The 14,210-nt window shown below is 38.7% G+C and overlaps 1 protein-coding gene across 1 annotated transcript; it reads left to right on the top strand.

Annotated features, from left to right (window-relative positions):
- Positions 1-273: 273 nt before the first annotated feature.
- Positions 274-8,327, top strand: LOC124408124 (proteasome activator complex subunit 4-like). Its single transcript, XM_046884841.1, has 12 exons — positions 274-869; positions 983-1,123; positions 1,512-2,082; positions 2,223-2,371; positions 2,462-2,781; positions 2,860-3,859; positions 3,943-4,210; positions 4,296-4,679; positions 4,762-5,328; positions 5,418-6,977; positions 7,052-7,285; positions 7,428-8,327. Exons 1-12 carry the CDS (start codon positions 631-633, stop codon positions 7,569-7,571), a joined length of 5,577 nt encoding a protein of 1,858 aa, XP_046740797.1. The 5' UTR covers positions 274-630; the 3' UTR covers positions 7,572-8,327.
- The last annotated feature ends 5,883 nt before the right edge of the window (positions 8,328-14,210 follow it).

Here is a 14,210-nt window from a genome sequence, read left to right on the forward strand (position 1 = left end):
CACATGATAGGTCGATGTTGTTTTTTTTCATCGAGTGTCGTCCAACTTTCATCTGTCATTATTTTCTCATTTACCACTGTCATTTACAGATATGTCATAAATTGAATTTGTATTCGTTAAAGAAATTAAAAATCGCTGTCCCTGTACGGATCTAACGCAATATTTGAGCACGTATAATTCAGGCGTCTATCCGGTTTGACGAATATAATTATTTTTCGTTCGAATAAAAAAGAGGATCGAGGAAAACTTGCAAAATATTCTGCTCTGATCCCTCTCTCTGTACGTTTCCTTGTTCGTGTTAATGAATACACGTGGCGGGCTCGGTGGGGAGTCACGCAGTGTCTCAGTTTTTATAATAATGCCAGTCAGCTGAAGCAGCAAAATAAGCGTGCTGCCATACAAAAGATGACTCGTGTAAAATGAGCATTAGGAAATAAGCAAGTTGTTACATATCTTCAGAATGACGCACGATTCCGCGTAGCCGTGATTAGTGTCTTCCTTACAGCCGTTCTACGAGGATCAGTATAACAGTTGATCCATTATCACGCGTAGGATAGAAAATACGGCCACAATAAAAAGTCAACAACAGGAGGCAAAGGAAAATCAACAACAATACACATACCTTAAACAATGGACGAGGACATGACGGATAATGATTTTGAGGACGAGTTAACCATCGACTCGTCCGGTGGAAGTTTGAGGTTTCAATCTCAGAGAGAGATATTTTACAATAAACTTTTACCTTATGCTAATGTCATCGATGCCGAAGCCCAGACTCTGTTTGAAGAGATCAAAGCCAATCTTGGACGTGCGATATTGCTGCGAGAGCTTGATGTTGGCTGTAGCATCTGGACCGCGAGACTATACAAGTAAGACAATTTAACATACCTCGCATATCTCTCTTCATTAGCATCTCGCAGACTAATTTTTACCCGAGAATGAATTTTTCGTCCAATGTGATTAAACTGCATTTTCTATCAAGGTACATCAAGCTCTACGGGATGAAGTTTTCCAAGGAAGATCACATTGTCCTAGTCAAACTGATGTTTAAGTTGATAACCATCCCTAACTTGGAACCTCATAAGGTTGCTGAATTTGGAACAATGCTGATAGTATTGCTGAAGTATGCTTCAATTATCGTAATGAAGAACAACAATTAATAATTTTCCGATTGGTTTATTATCCTCCAATTATATCAATTTTTCTTTATGATCTCCAGAAAATGTCGCTAGTTAAAAATCATACGTCAATTTGACTTTTACCGATCAAATTGAAAACTTTATAGCTAGATAGCTTCGTATTGATTCATTGTAACAAAAACAAAAACAACCAGCTACCGGCTATAGCGGTAAACTGTTGAAACAATCCGTGCCAACTCCGCAACAACATCAGAGCCAGAGCCAATTGCCAAGCTAACAGCGAAGCTGCCAAGCACAATCATGTCATGTTGTAACGTATATTGTTGGCTCAGATTAGGTAACAGAAATTTTGTTCAATTCTGACTCGTTTAGAAAGAAGAAATTAATCTCTCGAGAGGAATTGGAACTGCCATGGGAACCGCTTTATGATTTGACCTATCGCATCATGGCCACAGGAAAAACGGCGATTGGGATATACCGATATTTTCCATCCGTTCAATCAACCCTTGATGTTATGGTTCACGCGGCCAAAGTCTACTTTCCTGTGACCGCGACCCAAGAAATTCTGGACAAACTTAGACCGCGCCTCTATCCTCTGGATTCTTCTACAATGGCAACGACGATGGAAACCTTGGAATGGTTTTTGCCACTGACGTTACCTTCGAAGTATCACTCGTTGGGGCACGAGTTGTGGTTTGAGGAATTCATGAGCCTGTGGGAAGTTTGTCACAACGCGCCAACCTGGGAGTATGAAATAATGTGGCTCATGTCGAGGCTTGCTACATGCAATATCGGATACATTGATTGGGAGCCATACGTTCCCCTCATGTTTACAAGATTTATCCGCTACTTGAACCTGCCAGTCACATATAAGCACATACAAAGCAGTAAACATCACAAAATGGATACATCCGCTATTGCTATATGGATCGTCTCAGTGCTAGTTAGTCTCTGTACTTTAAATTTTTAATCCCAGTGTGTGAATTATCAGAGAAGTATTTCAACACAATCAATGAGCATTGAAAAAACCCAACTTTAAATTTTTCTTGATAAAACTGACCAAATCACTTTTTGTTTCTTCAGGGTCATGGATCATGCGTGCAAGATTATTTAACCAAGTTTTTAAAAACAATAGAGAGCTACATTCACCCTGCTAATTATGGTCAATGGCACTCAAAGTTGCGGGAATTGCTCAGTAAACTTCCTCTGCATTTCGTCTTACGTCTGCACAAGTAAGAGCATTTCATGTTCTCAACTTTTTGGCAGCATGATGAATAACTGTGTCTTAACGATGATTTTAATGATGAAAATGGTCCGTTCAGGGAACGTTATGGCAAGCAGACATGGGAAGAACCTGTACCTGAAGCATTCAAGCTTACCGACGAAGATGTCGATCGATTTGTTTTGAGTATAAAACCGCTTGTTATGACGGCAATGTTTGGAAAAATGGGTGGTTTCGAAGCTAGTCAGGCGCTGCAATATTTGGCTACCATGCGGCCCAAATTAATCATTCCAGACGTTCTAGAACGGCTGTACTCAGTACTGGATTCACTCACGGAACCTCACAAATTAACGGCATCTATGAACTGTGTTGTGGCAGTAGCTCGGCCACTAGTCCAAGGCATGAGAAATTACAACACGGGTAAATAGCCATAGTCCTCTGATACAATCAAAAAAAGTTGGAACAGTTCCAATCTTAATCCTCATTTTTTGTGGGCAGGTTACGAATATGCAGAGGGGCCATCCCACGTCTTACATCTCCTGTTCTCAATTCTGCCTGGTATAGATCCTAACGACGTGAGAAAATCATTTATCACATTTCGATTGATATCTGTATTTGCTGGGATAATTCCAATAGTGGATTCGTCAAGAGTGCCAGACCCTATCAGTGAAGAGGATAGACTGATCTGCGAGTCAACATCACGTTTTGAAGATTTTGTTCTTCAGTTTTTAGACAAAGTTTTCAGCCTGATAGATTCGAGCTCTCTAGAATTTGTGAGGCATGAGAGTCATGGGGAGGATAGAAAGAGCAAGCTCGAATCGTGGCTTGAACATGCCTTAGGTGGTGGCTGCAGAGGTCTTCTTGATCAAACTAGCGATGCTATTTTCGATTGTGCCTTACGAAAATTTCGTTCCCTTGCTACCGAACGTATTCTAGAAACTCAGGTTGCTGGTCGACTGGCAGCTGTTCTTTGCCGTTCATTTTCTCATGCTAATGGACAGCAAACCCTGCGGGTGCTTGTTCCACCCCTGGTTAGGAACATATTAGATGCCGTCGGGCAAAGCGACGATATTGCCAAGGAGGAAAACTTAGATAATCAGCTTTTGTACAGTATGCAACTACTTGTTGCAACTCTTGAAACGAATGGAAACTATCTGTTACCTTACATGGACACACTGATGGAAGTTCTTGATAAGACGCTATACTTGAAATCTAGGGAAGGAAGCCAAACCGCTGCTCGGCTTTTGAGGATAGTTCTTCTGTGTTTATCAATGGTCGGACTTGCCGATTCTAAGACATCTGTCGGCGATTACAATGATCCTGAGTACATGTCAATTAAGGACTGGGGACAGGCGGTGGATAAAAAAGATCTTAATGCCAAATGGTACGTACCTGGAGTAGATGAGGTGGCAGCAATTAAAAAATTTTTTTCAAAGTATCTACCGCCTGTTCTGGAGAAGATAAAGCGTTTTACTGCAGACAAAAACACATTAACCAGGTAAGCTAAAACATCCCTAATTCTTATTTGTATCGACCATTTGTTAATGTTCACAATGAATAATTACACAAATAAAATTGCAGGGAGGAGCTTTTGACAAATCTCAATATAATGAAGGCTATTCTCACCAGTTGTGAGGCGTTTTTGCCAGTTTGGTCCGAACCGCCCATTGAAACGGTGGAATCAGCCCTAGAGTGGACTTTTACACCAGAACTCGGAATTCGAGGGGAACTGTCAATGCCAGATGGAAGTAATGTCAGGAAGCATATAGCGAATATCTTGCGTGACTTGCAATTAAGTATGTTGAGGGATGCCGAAGACGATATAAAAAGTTTATTTGTTGTAATTGAGGTAATTATAGAAGTAAACTTTTAAAACTGATGAAGAATTGACTCGGGACTGTTGCTAAAGGATAGTTTGCTACAAACGTTCTTAGATCTGGGGTTCTCTGCTGTTGGGGAGAATACGAATAGGTGAAGACTACGAAGCGAGGCGAAAGAATTTCTCGATGACTCATAAACTAATAGAGGATAAATTGAAGGGGAAGCAAAAGCACATGAGAATAACGATGGTGCAACGTGCGGCGATACAGCACGAAATTCGTTTTATGGAAAGTGTGGTCTGTCTCACAGAAACGCACAAGTCTATTATGTTGGAACTATTCAAATTAGGAACCAGCAGGTATGGAGAAGTGCGATCAAGGGCGCAGAGCCTGCTATTTACCGCCATGCAATATTTTACGTTCTCACATAACGTGATTGTTCCCGAGATAGTAAAAATATTGAGCAAAGACAGCGAAGAACATCATGAAGCATTCAAAGTAAGGCACTCACCATATTTGCGAATAATCCTTCAAATATCCTAAACATTTTTTTTTAACGAAACGTGCTTCCTTCTTGCAGGGGGTTTTATACATTTTGTTAGGTCCAAAGCCATCCCCGATAATGACAAGGCGAAATTGGTTGTTATTGAATACACTTTGGCCAGCGTTGGTTTTATCTAAACCTTCGGAAAAATTGTCTGTAATTCGTTTGAAAGAAAAGTTAGTGGACACGGTACGCAAGCTTTTTCCAACAACTACTATAGAAATTGAAATACCACCAACGTGTATTGAGACAGCTAGATTATTATGGGATAATTATCCTAAACCCAGTTTACCACAGCCAACCGAAATTGAAATCGAAAAGGGAGTGGAGAGCTTGCGGAATTTAGGACATAGAAATCTAGAATATTACAATAGTCTGTTAGATAAATTACTTAAAGCCATTATCGAACAAAGTCTCCATTGGAGGCAAAGACTGATGGCTATCAGTCTCATAAGAGATTTGGTTCACCCCGATCACATATATCCTGCGAAAATAGTGCGCTTCTTCCTCAGCTCATTGATACACGAGTCTTTGGAGGAGAGAAAAATAGCCATCAGAGCCATGCTTTTTATTTTCAAACAACAGAAGAGAAAACATCAAAAGGTATTTGAAGTGATTAATTCTTTGGCAATAAAATTAACAGTTTTTACCAAGTGTAATCGAAATAAGTAGATAAAAATGCTGACTTTTAGGTAACGATAGATCACTCGAGGTTTGAGAATCAAGGCAAGTGTAAAAAATTGAGCCCTGGGAAAAGGCCTGACAATGCTTGGCTTCAATACAATTACGAAACCCGTCCTTTGACCTCAGAGCAGTGGGAAGAGCCAAGATTCATGCACCACCCATGGGTAGGATATTACACATGGCCAAAAGAGGTTAAAGTCTACGCTCCATCTTCTCAGCAGCCATCGCTAGACCCAAATGTAAGGATATTAACTGACGAGGAAAAGGAGATAGACATTTTCTTCAACGACCCGTCAAATATCTCAAAACTCATAGGATATCTTAGTTTGGAAGAAAGAAAGGGGAAAGACAAATTCGATGGTTACCGTTTTGTCCTTTTCGAAGGCTTGTTCAGAAACCACGGGGATGTGCATCTCAAGCACTTTCTACCTCACCTGCGAAGGTTGGTAGCGGAAAAACAAGAGAGCAGTCAGCGATGTGCCGCAGAGATAGTTGCAGGTCTTATACGAGGCGCAAAGCACTGGACATTCCCAATGACAGAAAAAATGTGGGAAGACTTGCTACCTATTGTCAGAACAGCGCTAAGTAATTTGACTGTCGAAACTGTTACGGATTGGGGAATCTGTTTTGCCACGGCACAGGAGAGTCGAGACCCTAATAGGCAACACTGGCTGTTAGAGTGTCTCATGGAAGAGCCTCCACTGGGTGAATCTGAGGTATCATTTGTTGAGTGTGGAAGATTGTACGCTTTGCAAGGGGCACTGAGCCAGCAGTCCTGGCGAGTCTCAGAGTTATTGAATCGTCTGCTCGTTCGTTTGGAGGACAGATTACTAGCAAATCCTTTCCAAAACGTTCGGGAACGTCTCGGATCTCTGTTAGCTACAATTTTTGACTCAGATCTCGTGTTTCCGGATTCTCTTCAAAGAACAAATTCATCTATTCTCGTACAAGAATTTATGGACAAAGTGATGCCACGACTACAAATATTGGCCCAAGATCCTGCCACTCCAAGTATCAAGACAGAAGAGCCTACCGAATTGTCTTCATTGGCGAATCAAGTCAATCTGAACGAATTGTCCAAGGATCCAAAAAACGAGGAACGTGAAGGAGCAGTTAGATTGTTGAAGACTTTATGCAAGTGGTTGATTGGCGGCATAGTTCGATCTCAGTACGGTGCGCTGCCAGCCCATTATCAACTATTTCCAATAGTCTGTCAGCTAGAAAACAGCGAAGTTGACGAAGAGTTGAACAGAACCTGCACTAGCACGCTGGCTGTTTTAGCTCAGGCATTTACACTGCCCCAACACATTCCAACTGCTCTCGATACAGTTGATAGAATATCGAAAAGTACCTCGTGGCGGACCAGAGGCACATGTCTCGAATTTTTACAAGTTTTAATATTCCACAATATGAGTATTCTACTTAGCAACCCGTTGTGGGTCGATCAAGTGTGCAGGCTCGTTCTTTGCCTGCTAGAAGACGAATGTCTTGAAGTACGTGAAAAAGCTGGTCAGGTACTTGGCGGGCTTCTTCATTGTACACTCATTCCAGATCAAGAGATTCTCTTGGTAAGTATCATTACTCCCACATAAAATGAACTTTCCATTGGGTCAGGGAATCTTATTCGGATTGAATTTTGCAGTCAGATCTTAAGATCAAAGCTAAGACGAAGTTGAAGCAAAAGAAAAAACAACAGTCAAAGGATGCAACCACGAACCACGACAGATCTGCTGAAGCTGCTTCGATCCGTGTCCGTCACGCCGGTGTTTTGGGACTGTGCGCATTCATCAATGCTCATCCCTATGACGTACCTCCTTTCTTACCTCCAATATTTGAAGAGCTTGGACCTCATCTAAGCGACCCTCACCCCATTCCCGTGAGTATTTTGAAAACTTTATCGAATTCGGAGGACATGATGAGAGAGTTTCAATTTGTGATTTCAAGTGATCTTTGTCCCTATCGTCGATCATCTGTGTCAGAAGACGAGATGCTATTTATATTTTCTTTTCGAATTCCAGGTAACAATTCGAAAGACATTGGGCGACTTTAAGCGAACGCATCATGACGGATGGTCAGGTGAGAACGGGCACGAACAACGTTTCACGAAAGAGCAACTAGTCGTTTTTCAGGATCTTGTTGTCCCACCACCATATTTTGCTTGATTTTAGACACGCCAAGTCAAAATATATATATTATATCTACAATTATATTACATCGTGATGATAGAGACTAACTCTTAATCAATTTAACTTTATTTGTCTGAGGGTAGGTGAGAATTGTCGAACAATTATGCGGGTCTTAATTTGTTTTTTCGTTGCGCGTGATATTAATGGATTAATTATTGCACTGACAAACATTCGACACGTTCGCTTATATAAATGTAATTTCGGTATGTATAATAACATAATTTTTTACTGAAAAAAACGAGTACTTGAAGGGAAAATAATTATACACGGATTTCTGTAATTTCATCGCTACTGTAAAAAATTGTTTGTAGGAATAATAATATGCTCTTTGAGATAGGCGATTAACTTATGGAAACCTCGATTGAAACAATTGTCAGTCAGTACGCGGTTTTACTTAATCTCTTGATGTGGGCATACAATAATGTACACTTAAACTTCTTATGCTAATCCCAAAGTTTGACACTGGCACTGACACTCTCACATACACATACACACACACACACACACACACACACACACACATACACACTCCGCTTGTTGGAAAATGTCGTTAACTGTGACTAATTGCAGGTCAACAAATATATTATTTTTTTTTATATGCAATAGGTGCCGAATTACGCATAAACTTTCTCGTACTTGAACTATTTTTGTTAGTTCGAACGTGCAATTTACCTTGTACAGCTTTTGTGTAATAGCAAGATGATAAATAAAATTTACCACGATGATATGTTGCATCCGTTACATTTACACCCAAAAATGTAATTTCCTTACCCTTCTGTAAATTTTCCGTAGCTGCAAATGCATTCCGGAAACATCGCGCAAACTCGTACACAGTTCAATTCAATACTAATGTATTTTATAGTATTTTCTTTAAATCTGTCATTTTTAATTGTGTAAAAAAATTATCGTTTCATCGTTCTACGAAGTGGTATGATCGTATTATAAATCGAGATGAAATGCCAGGTTTGAAATGAGGTTCACGAAGCGCCTTGTTGTATGCAATTCGTTGTTCATTTATTATAAAAATTTAGATTGAACATTCTATACGGTCGTGTTACGGATTTAATCAAGGAGTTGCGCTCCCCCTCATGAAAGTGAAAAACCTGAGAGCAAAGGGACTATTCTTTATATGAGAGAAATTTTTATACCTCTGATTTCGTATCACCCTCTGACACAAAAGGTTTTTGAAACTAATTTTCAAGGTAACTAGATGGTAAGCGTACATACATCGGTTACCGAGTCGTAATATAAATATATTAATGTAAAGCATGCTTACCATAGTGAAGTGCAACTGTAGTGGTCGAAACAGAACACATCACAAATATTCACAATTGATGTTGTTGCGGTACGATTATAAATTTGGGAACTTTTTGCGCTTAAAACTGATTGCAAAACGTTGTTTATTATTTATCACAGGGAAAAACATAAATTTACGCGGCAGATACACCAATCACACGAAAAACAAAACTCACTTTCAATGTTATAAACACATATCGCAGTAGTAAATTCGTAGAATTTATGTCACGTGTACTTTCTCTCCGGCTGCTCGGAAACGACTGATGTCGCGCGGTGTTCAGAAGCAACTGAATCGCCGTGAGCGCTGTGCGCCACGCGGTCAGACGGTTAACTAAATTGCCGTGGCTGGCGGCGTCAGGCGTAAATTTGAATTCTCTGACGCCCTTCTGTTGAATAGAGTATACGTAAAAGTAAATGAAAAATGAGAAAAAAAATCGCATAGCTTATTTTTTTACGAGCTATGAATACGGAATTGAAACTAATAAGATGATTTTGTCGGCAATGCGTCTGTACACCACTAAATGTGTACATTGTCAGCGTGAATGAGTACCCTAGATTGCCTATAATTAGGGGTCTTTACGTTTCACATCCACGTTACCTCCCGATATGTATGAAGATGTTTAGATACCGGTACTTGGACATGTAGATTGCATAATAACGGCTTGTGATTTTTACAGAGCGTAGCTACTTTTCGAGTTGATATTAGGGAGAAAATTATTTTATCAACGGTATGAATCTTTGTTGCGAAATCCACAAAGTTTGCAAATGATTTCTTCATACAGCAGTAATATCGGTTGTCGGTGTTTTAAAGTAGTTTAGTTTCAACCACGACAGTGGGACTTTGCTATGGTAAATAACTCTGCATTATCTACTACTTTCGTGATGCTAAATACGACAAAGTACTAGTCGGTTATGGACATGTACTTACCATCGGTGACCACCTCAAAAATCAGTTTCAAAGACTACTAAATCGGGCGATAATCAGTACGAACATTCTTAATTGTTTCTGGTCTGAGTGACTTATTAGTATTGTCACAACAGGGAAAAATGGGACTCATACCGGTAAAGCTTTATTAGCCGTGAAAAATTTAACCGCGAGTCCTCTAGTACATCTATACTTATACATAAAACTAACAAGGAATTAAAAAAGAAATGAGAAAACGAGTGAAATTTGGGTTTAAATTATATATGGCGTGACAACTAGGAGGGTTGATTCTGGTGCAAGCTGACAAGGGGAGTATCAAATATTTTATACTCGGTAGTTAAACGTTGTGTTGCCTGTTAATAAGAAGCCTAGCATTAGTGCGATGCCGTCGTCCCTCGACTCTCGGAGCGGCACCTGGTTCATTACGCCCTCGTAAATCATAGCGCCGTATACCCGAACGTTATTAATCGTTGCAATTACCGCGTGTACCCCTCAGCTTCGGTGGAGCGCAATAGAGCGCTGCTTTCTAGATGAAATTACATGCTGTGTTAAAAATACAAAACTAAGTAAACGCGGTAAGGTCAGTCTGGCGGCATCTTCTTTATATTACAGCGATGGGGTAAAATGCCGGTGATCGTGGGAGAAGGAATCCGTTCTCTTTACGTATTTCGAGTTTAATTCCAGTTGGAATGTAGACTTGAAATCGCATCTTTACGATATTGCTGTTTTCTTTTTATAATTTTAAGGTGGGATGCTCGTCATTGGTAGTCTAAATCCAGAATATCTACCAGATTCTGCAGTAACTTCCACCGCCATCTTGAATTGATGGTTCAAGTGATAAAAAATTGTAATTTTAGACGTTCATTTTTAACGTAACAATTTGGCTATTTCAGAGCTATAATAGCTGTGTTATTGATGTTTATTTATTACGGTTTATTCTCGCCGTCATATTGATCCTCGTTATATTTGTTGCGGTGGGGTTGAAACTTGACTAAAGTTTACCCTCGGCAAGCTGGTGCTATTATACTAGACCGTGGCAAACGGATGGATTTTCAGGAAACTACGTAAGCTATGTTAAAGCTCGCAGAATCCCAGAAAATTGATACTGCTAGGCTGTTCCCGCCAGCTTATAATACCAGAGCCAACAATTAGACGACGATTAGGTATACATCGTTGAAGAATGTATTCATCTTCACATTTCATTATAAGTTTTCTGAATCTGTGGGTTACCAGAGAATCACAGGAAATCTGTGACACCTAGTTAATTACAATTCCAGAACACCCCAAGCTCTGTGTTATTGGGATTGTCACTTTGCAGTGTGACATCTGATGGGAAAAAATCAAACTAATGCAACCAGGCTCACAGCTGAGCGTTGACCGTTTTTTTCCGCGTTTCGATAATAGAACAGGTATATTATTGATTACGATTAATTAATTTATCTGACATGAGTTATTCGAAAGCCTATTAATTACGATTTGCCTTCATTAAAATTAAAAACTTAGGTTATGTGGTGATAAAATGGCGCCGACAACGAGGCTCTGACGTCATGAGGACATTTTCCAATAGCTTGGCGCAAAACTTCAATATATATACCTAACAACGAATAGTGAAGCGTGTAAAAGTTTCCTCCATCTAAGGTATTATAACGTACACTCCAGAGACGAGTCACTTCCTTAAACGTAATTAACGAGTACGTGCACGTGCAAGGGGGACTTCGCGTTTTGCAATCTTCAACGAGAAACGAAACGACCCAGACAATCAATCACAATTACCGACCCGGAGCAATTTACCCCGTTTCAAAACACACGCATAATCGTAATGATTGCAGGTGCTGCACGTGACGTGGAAATAACGCACAGAAATCACAACCCCTTTGTTACTTGAAATTTAACCGCGTCCATTACAGCTCTGTTATACATACAATAGGTATAATTAATTACTCGTCAACTGTCTCAATGCAAAATCATTGTACAAGGTGTTTGCGTTATTATACTTCTAATTTTTATCTCTCGCAACGTTGTTGTTTTTTCAGGTTTTTAGTAACTTCAATATACAAACGATAAAATACATCACGTCGCGTCGGAGGGGAAAAAGAATTGTGGGAATTAATTCTCGACGATTATCGATCATCGTCGACGGATTCCTCGCTTGGTATGAACGGCGGTGAAGAATTTTCGCACCCCGTTATATCAGCTGTACTGTTCGGCGAAATGGGAGGGGGGGGGGGGGGGGGGGCTGGGAGAATATGAAGAAATATTTGAAATATTTTGGCCAAAATTGCGAGCGTGACTTATTCCGTAGCTACTAATTTATAAGAATTAGGCAAGTGTTTTAAGAGGTAAAATTTTCAACCCTCAATCATTGTATTCGCTTGTTCAGTTTCTATATAATAATTTCTGTTCGTTATGAAATTTCGTCTCGTAAATTCGTAGAGATTTTCATGTCAATTGTATAATCCGTAGCATTTCTCTATTTACGATCTACAAAGGATGCGTGCAAATATATATATATATAAATATATATGAATATATATATATATATATATATATATATATATTCATAGCTGCTATAGTCGACGACGAAGAAACGGAGAAGTAGAAGCAGAGAAAGGGGCTTCCGGGTTTAATTTCTGGTTATATTTTGCGGCTAGGTAATTAGTTTCGCTCCGAGTTACGAGGTGAGTTGAACCCGTGCAGGATGAAAGAGCTTCGCGGTATTAGCTATGATGGATGGCTTCGTCGGACATTTCTCTGCACGGCGAAGGCTGCGAACCCGAGACCGCACAATATACAGGCCGTGATAATGAGATTTTTTCCAAATTTTTTACACTCTACTTCGTTTTTTCCTCGCAGCCTTGTGTTTTTTTCTTCTTTCCTTTCCAACATTCAGTACATTTGTTTAAAACCGTGACTCTTTGTTAAACCTGAACCCTCTAGTTGTTCTCCGTGGCGTATTTATTCGACGTCGCAAACATCCAGGCTGATACTTGCAACTCACTCGACGTTTTAATTGAACCACAGCAGTAATTAATGGCCTCTAGGTACACTAATCTCGGTCCGTGGATAATATGAAAATTGTATACCTACGCAGCGTTGTATAAGTTCACCCATTATGATGAATAGAAAAACAGAAATTCCAAGCGTTCGCCCCATAGTAGCGATTTTATATTGCAAATAATGTATAATAAGATTCATTTTATCATAATAAACAAATTTTTCAGTACGTTGTAAGAAATAGAAGGATATATGTATATAGAGTTGACATAATCGAGGGACACAATATAGGAATTGAGTAGTAAATTGTTTATTAGTACGAAGTCGTGATAGAGTTATCTAATTGTTAGTCTAAGTGATATTTGTGATTTTAAATCGTAACTTCATACACATACGTTATATACTATATAACGCCGTATCTGGCACGGATTTCAAAACGACGCTCTTACGTATATAATAATGTGTATGCTTATAGCATTTGTATATAACATAATTATATACGAATAGTTGATGCGGTGAAAAGTATATCATTCTTATTATTATTATTATTATTATTATTATTATTTTTATTATTGTTGTTATTATTATCATTATGTGATAGTTTATATGATTATAACATATTTTTAAGAGACAGATGTTAGAACTAGTTACCCTGTTCAGCGAGCTGGGTTTTACGCAAAATCTCTTCCATCGCACCGTTATTTCTTAATTAATTATTATTATTATTATTATTATTGATGTTATTGTTGTTGTTGTTGTTGTTGTTGTTGAATACCTAATACAGTATACCGTGACGTGTATACACTATACATATGTATATATATTGAGCTCTTCTTTACTAATTAATTATTAATAGTCAGAATTTCTCTATGTATATACGTATTATATACTTTAAACAATTATAGATGTTTCGATAATTTTATCAGAATCGTAGCGTTTTATTAACGCTTCTCTTCCTTTCCGTTATTTCTATTTCTTTCTTTATTCGTATTCCTTTTTTTTCTAATACCGTACAGCTATAGCGATATGATTATGGGATGGGAGGAGCAACCGTGTGTGCCAAGTGCTAATTACAAAACTTTCAAGAGTACGTGCTAATTATGGTTAACTGCCGCAGGTTTTCAAGGTACTCTAGTGTATATACTATGTAATAATAATAATGATGATGATACTAAAAAAAATAATAATAATAATAACAACAATCAAAATCAAAATAACGATAACGATAATTCTATGTAATTTATTTTATTTATTGTTCTCTATCTAAGTCTAGGGGCTCATTGTATAAATGTAGAGCTATAAATTTACTTGGGAATTTAAAAGAAATAAAAACAATTTGGGTATAACGTTTATTAGTCTCTGACGAGCAATAAATAATAATAATGATAATAATAATGATA

The sequence above is a fragment of the Diprion similis genome, chromosome 7, assembly GCF_021155765.1.
Source record: "Diprion similis isolate iyDipSimi1 chromosome 7, iyDipSimi1.1, whole genome shotgun sequence".
Taxonomy (NCBI): domain Eukaryota; kingdom Metazoa; phylum Arthropoda; class Insecta; order Hymenoptera; family Diprionidae; genus Diprion; species Diprion similis.

Bases quoted from the DNA above. Each gene is read 5' to 3' on its own strand.
- LOC124408124 (XM_046884841.1), top strand. From the start codon at position 631: ATGGACGAGGACATGACGGATAATGATTTTGAGGACGAGTTAACCATC. The intron at 2,372-2,461 runs GTAAGAGCATTT...TGGTCCGTTCAG, and splicing joins TTCGTCTTACGTCTGCACAA to GGAACGTTATGGCAAGCAGA. The intron at 5,329-5,417 runs GTATTTGAAGTG...GCTGACTTTTAG, and splicing joins AGAAGAGAAAACATCAAAAG to GTAACGATAGATCACTCGAG.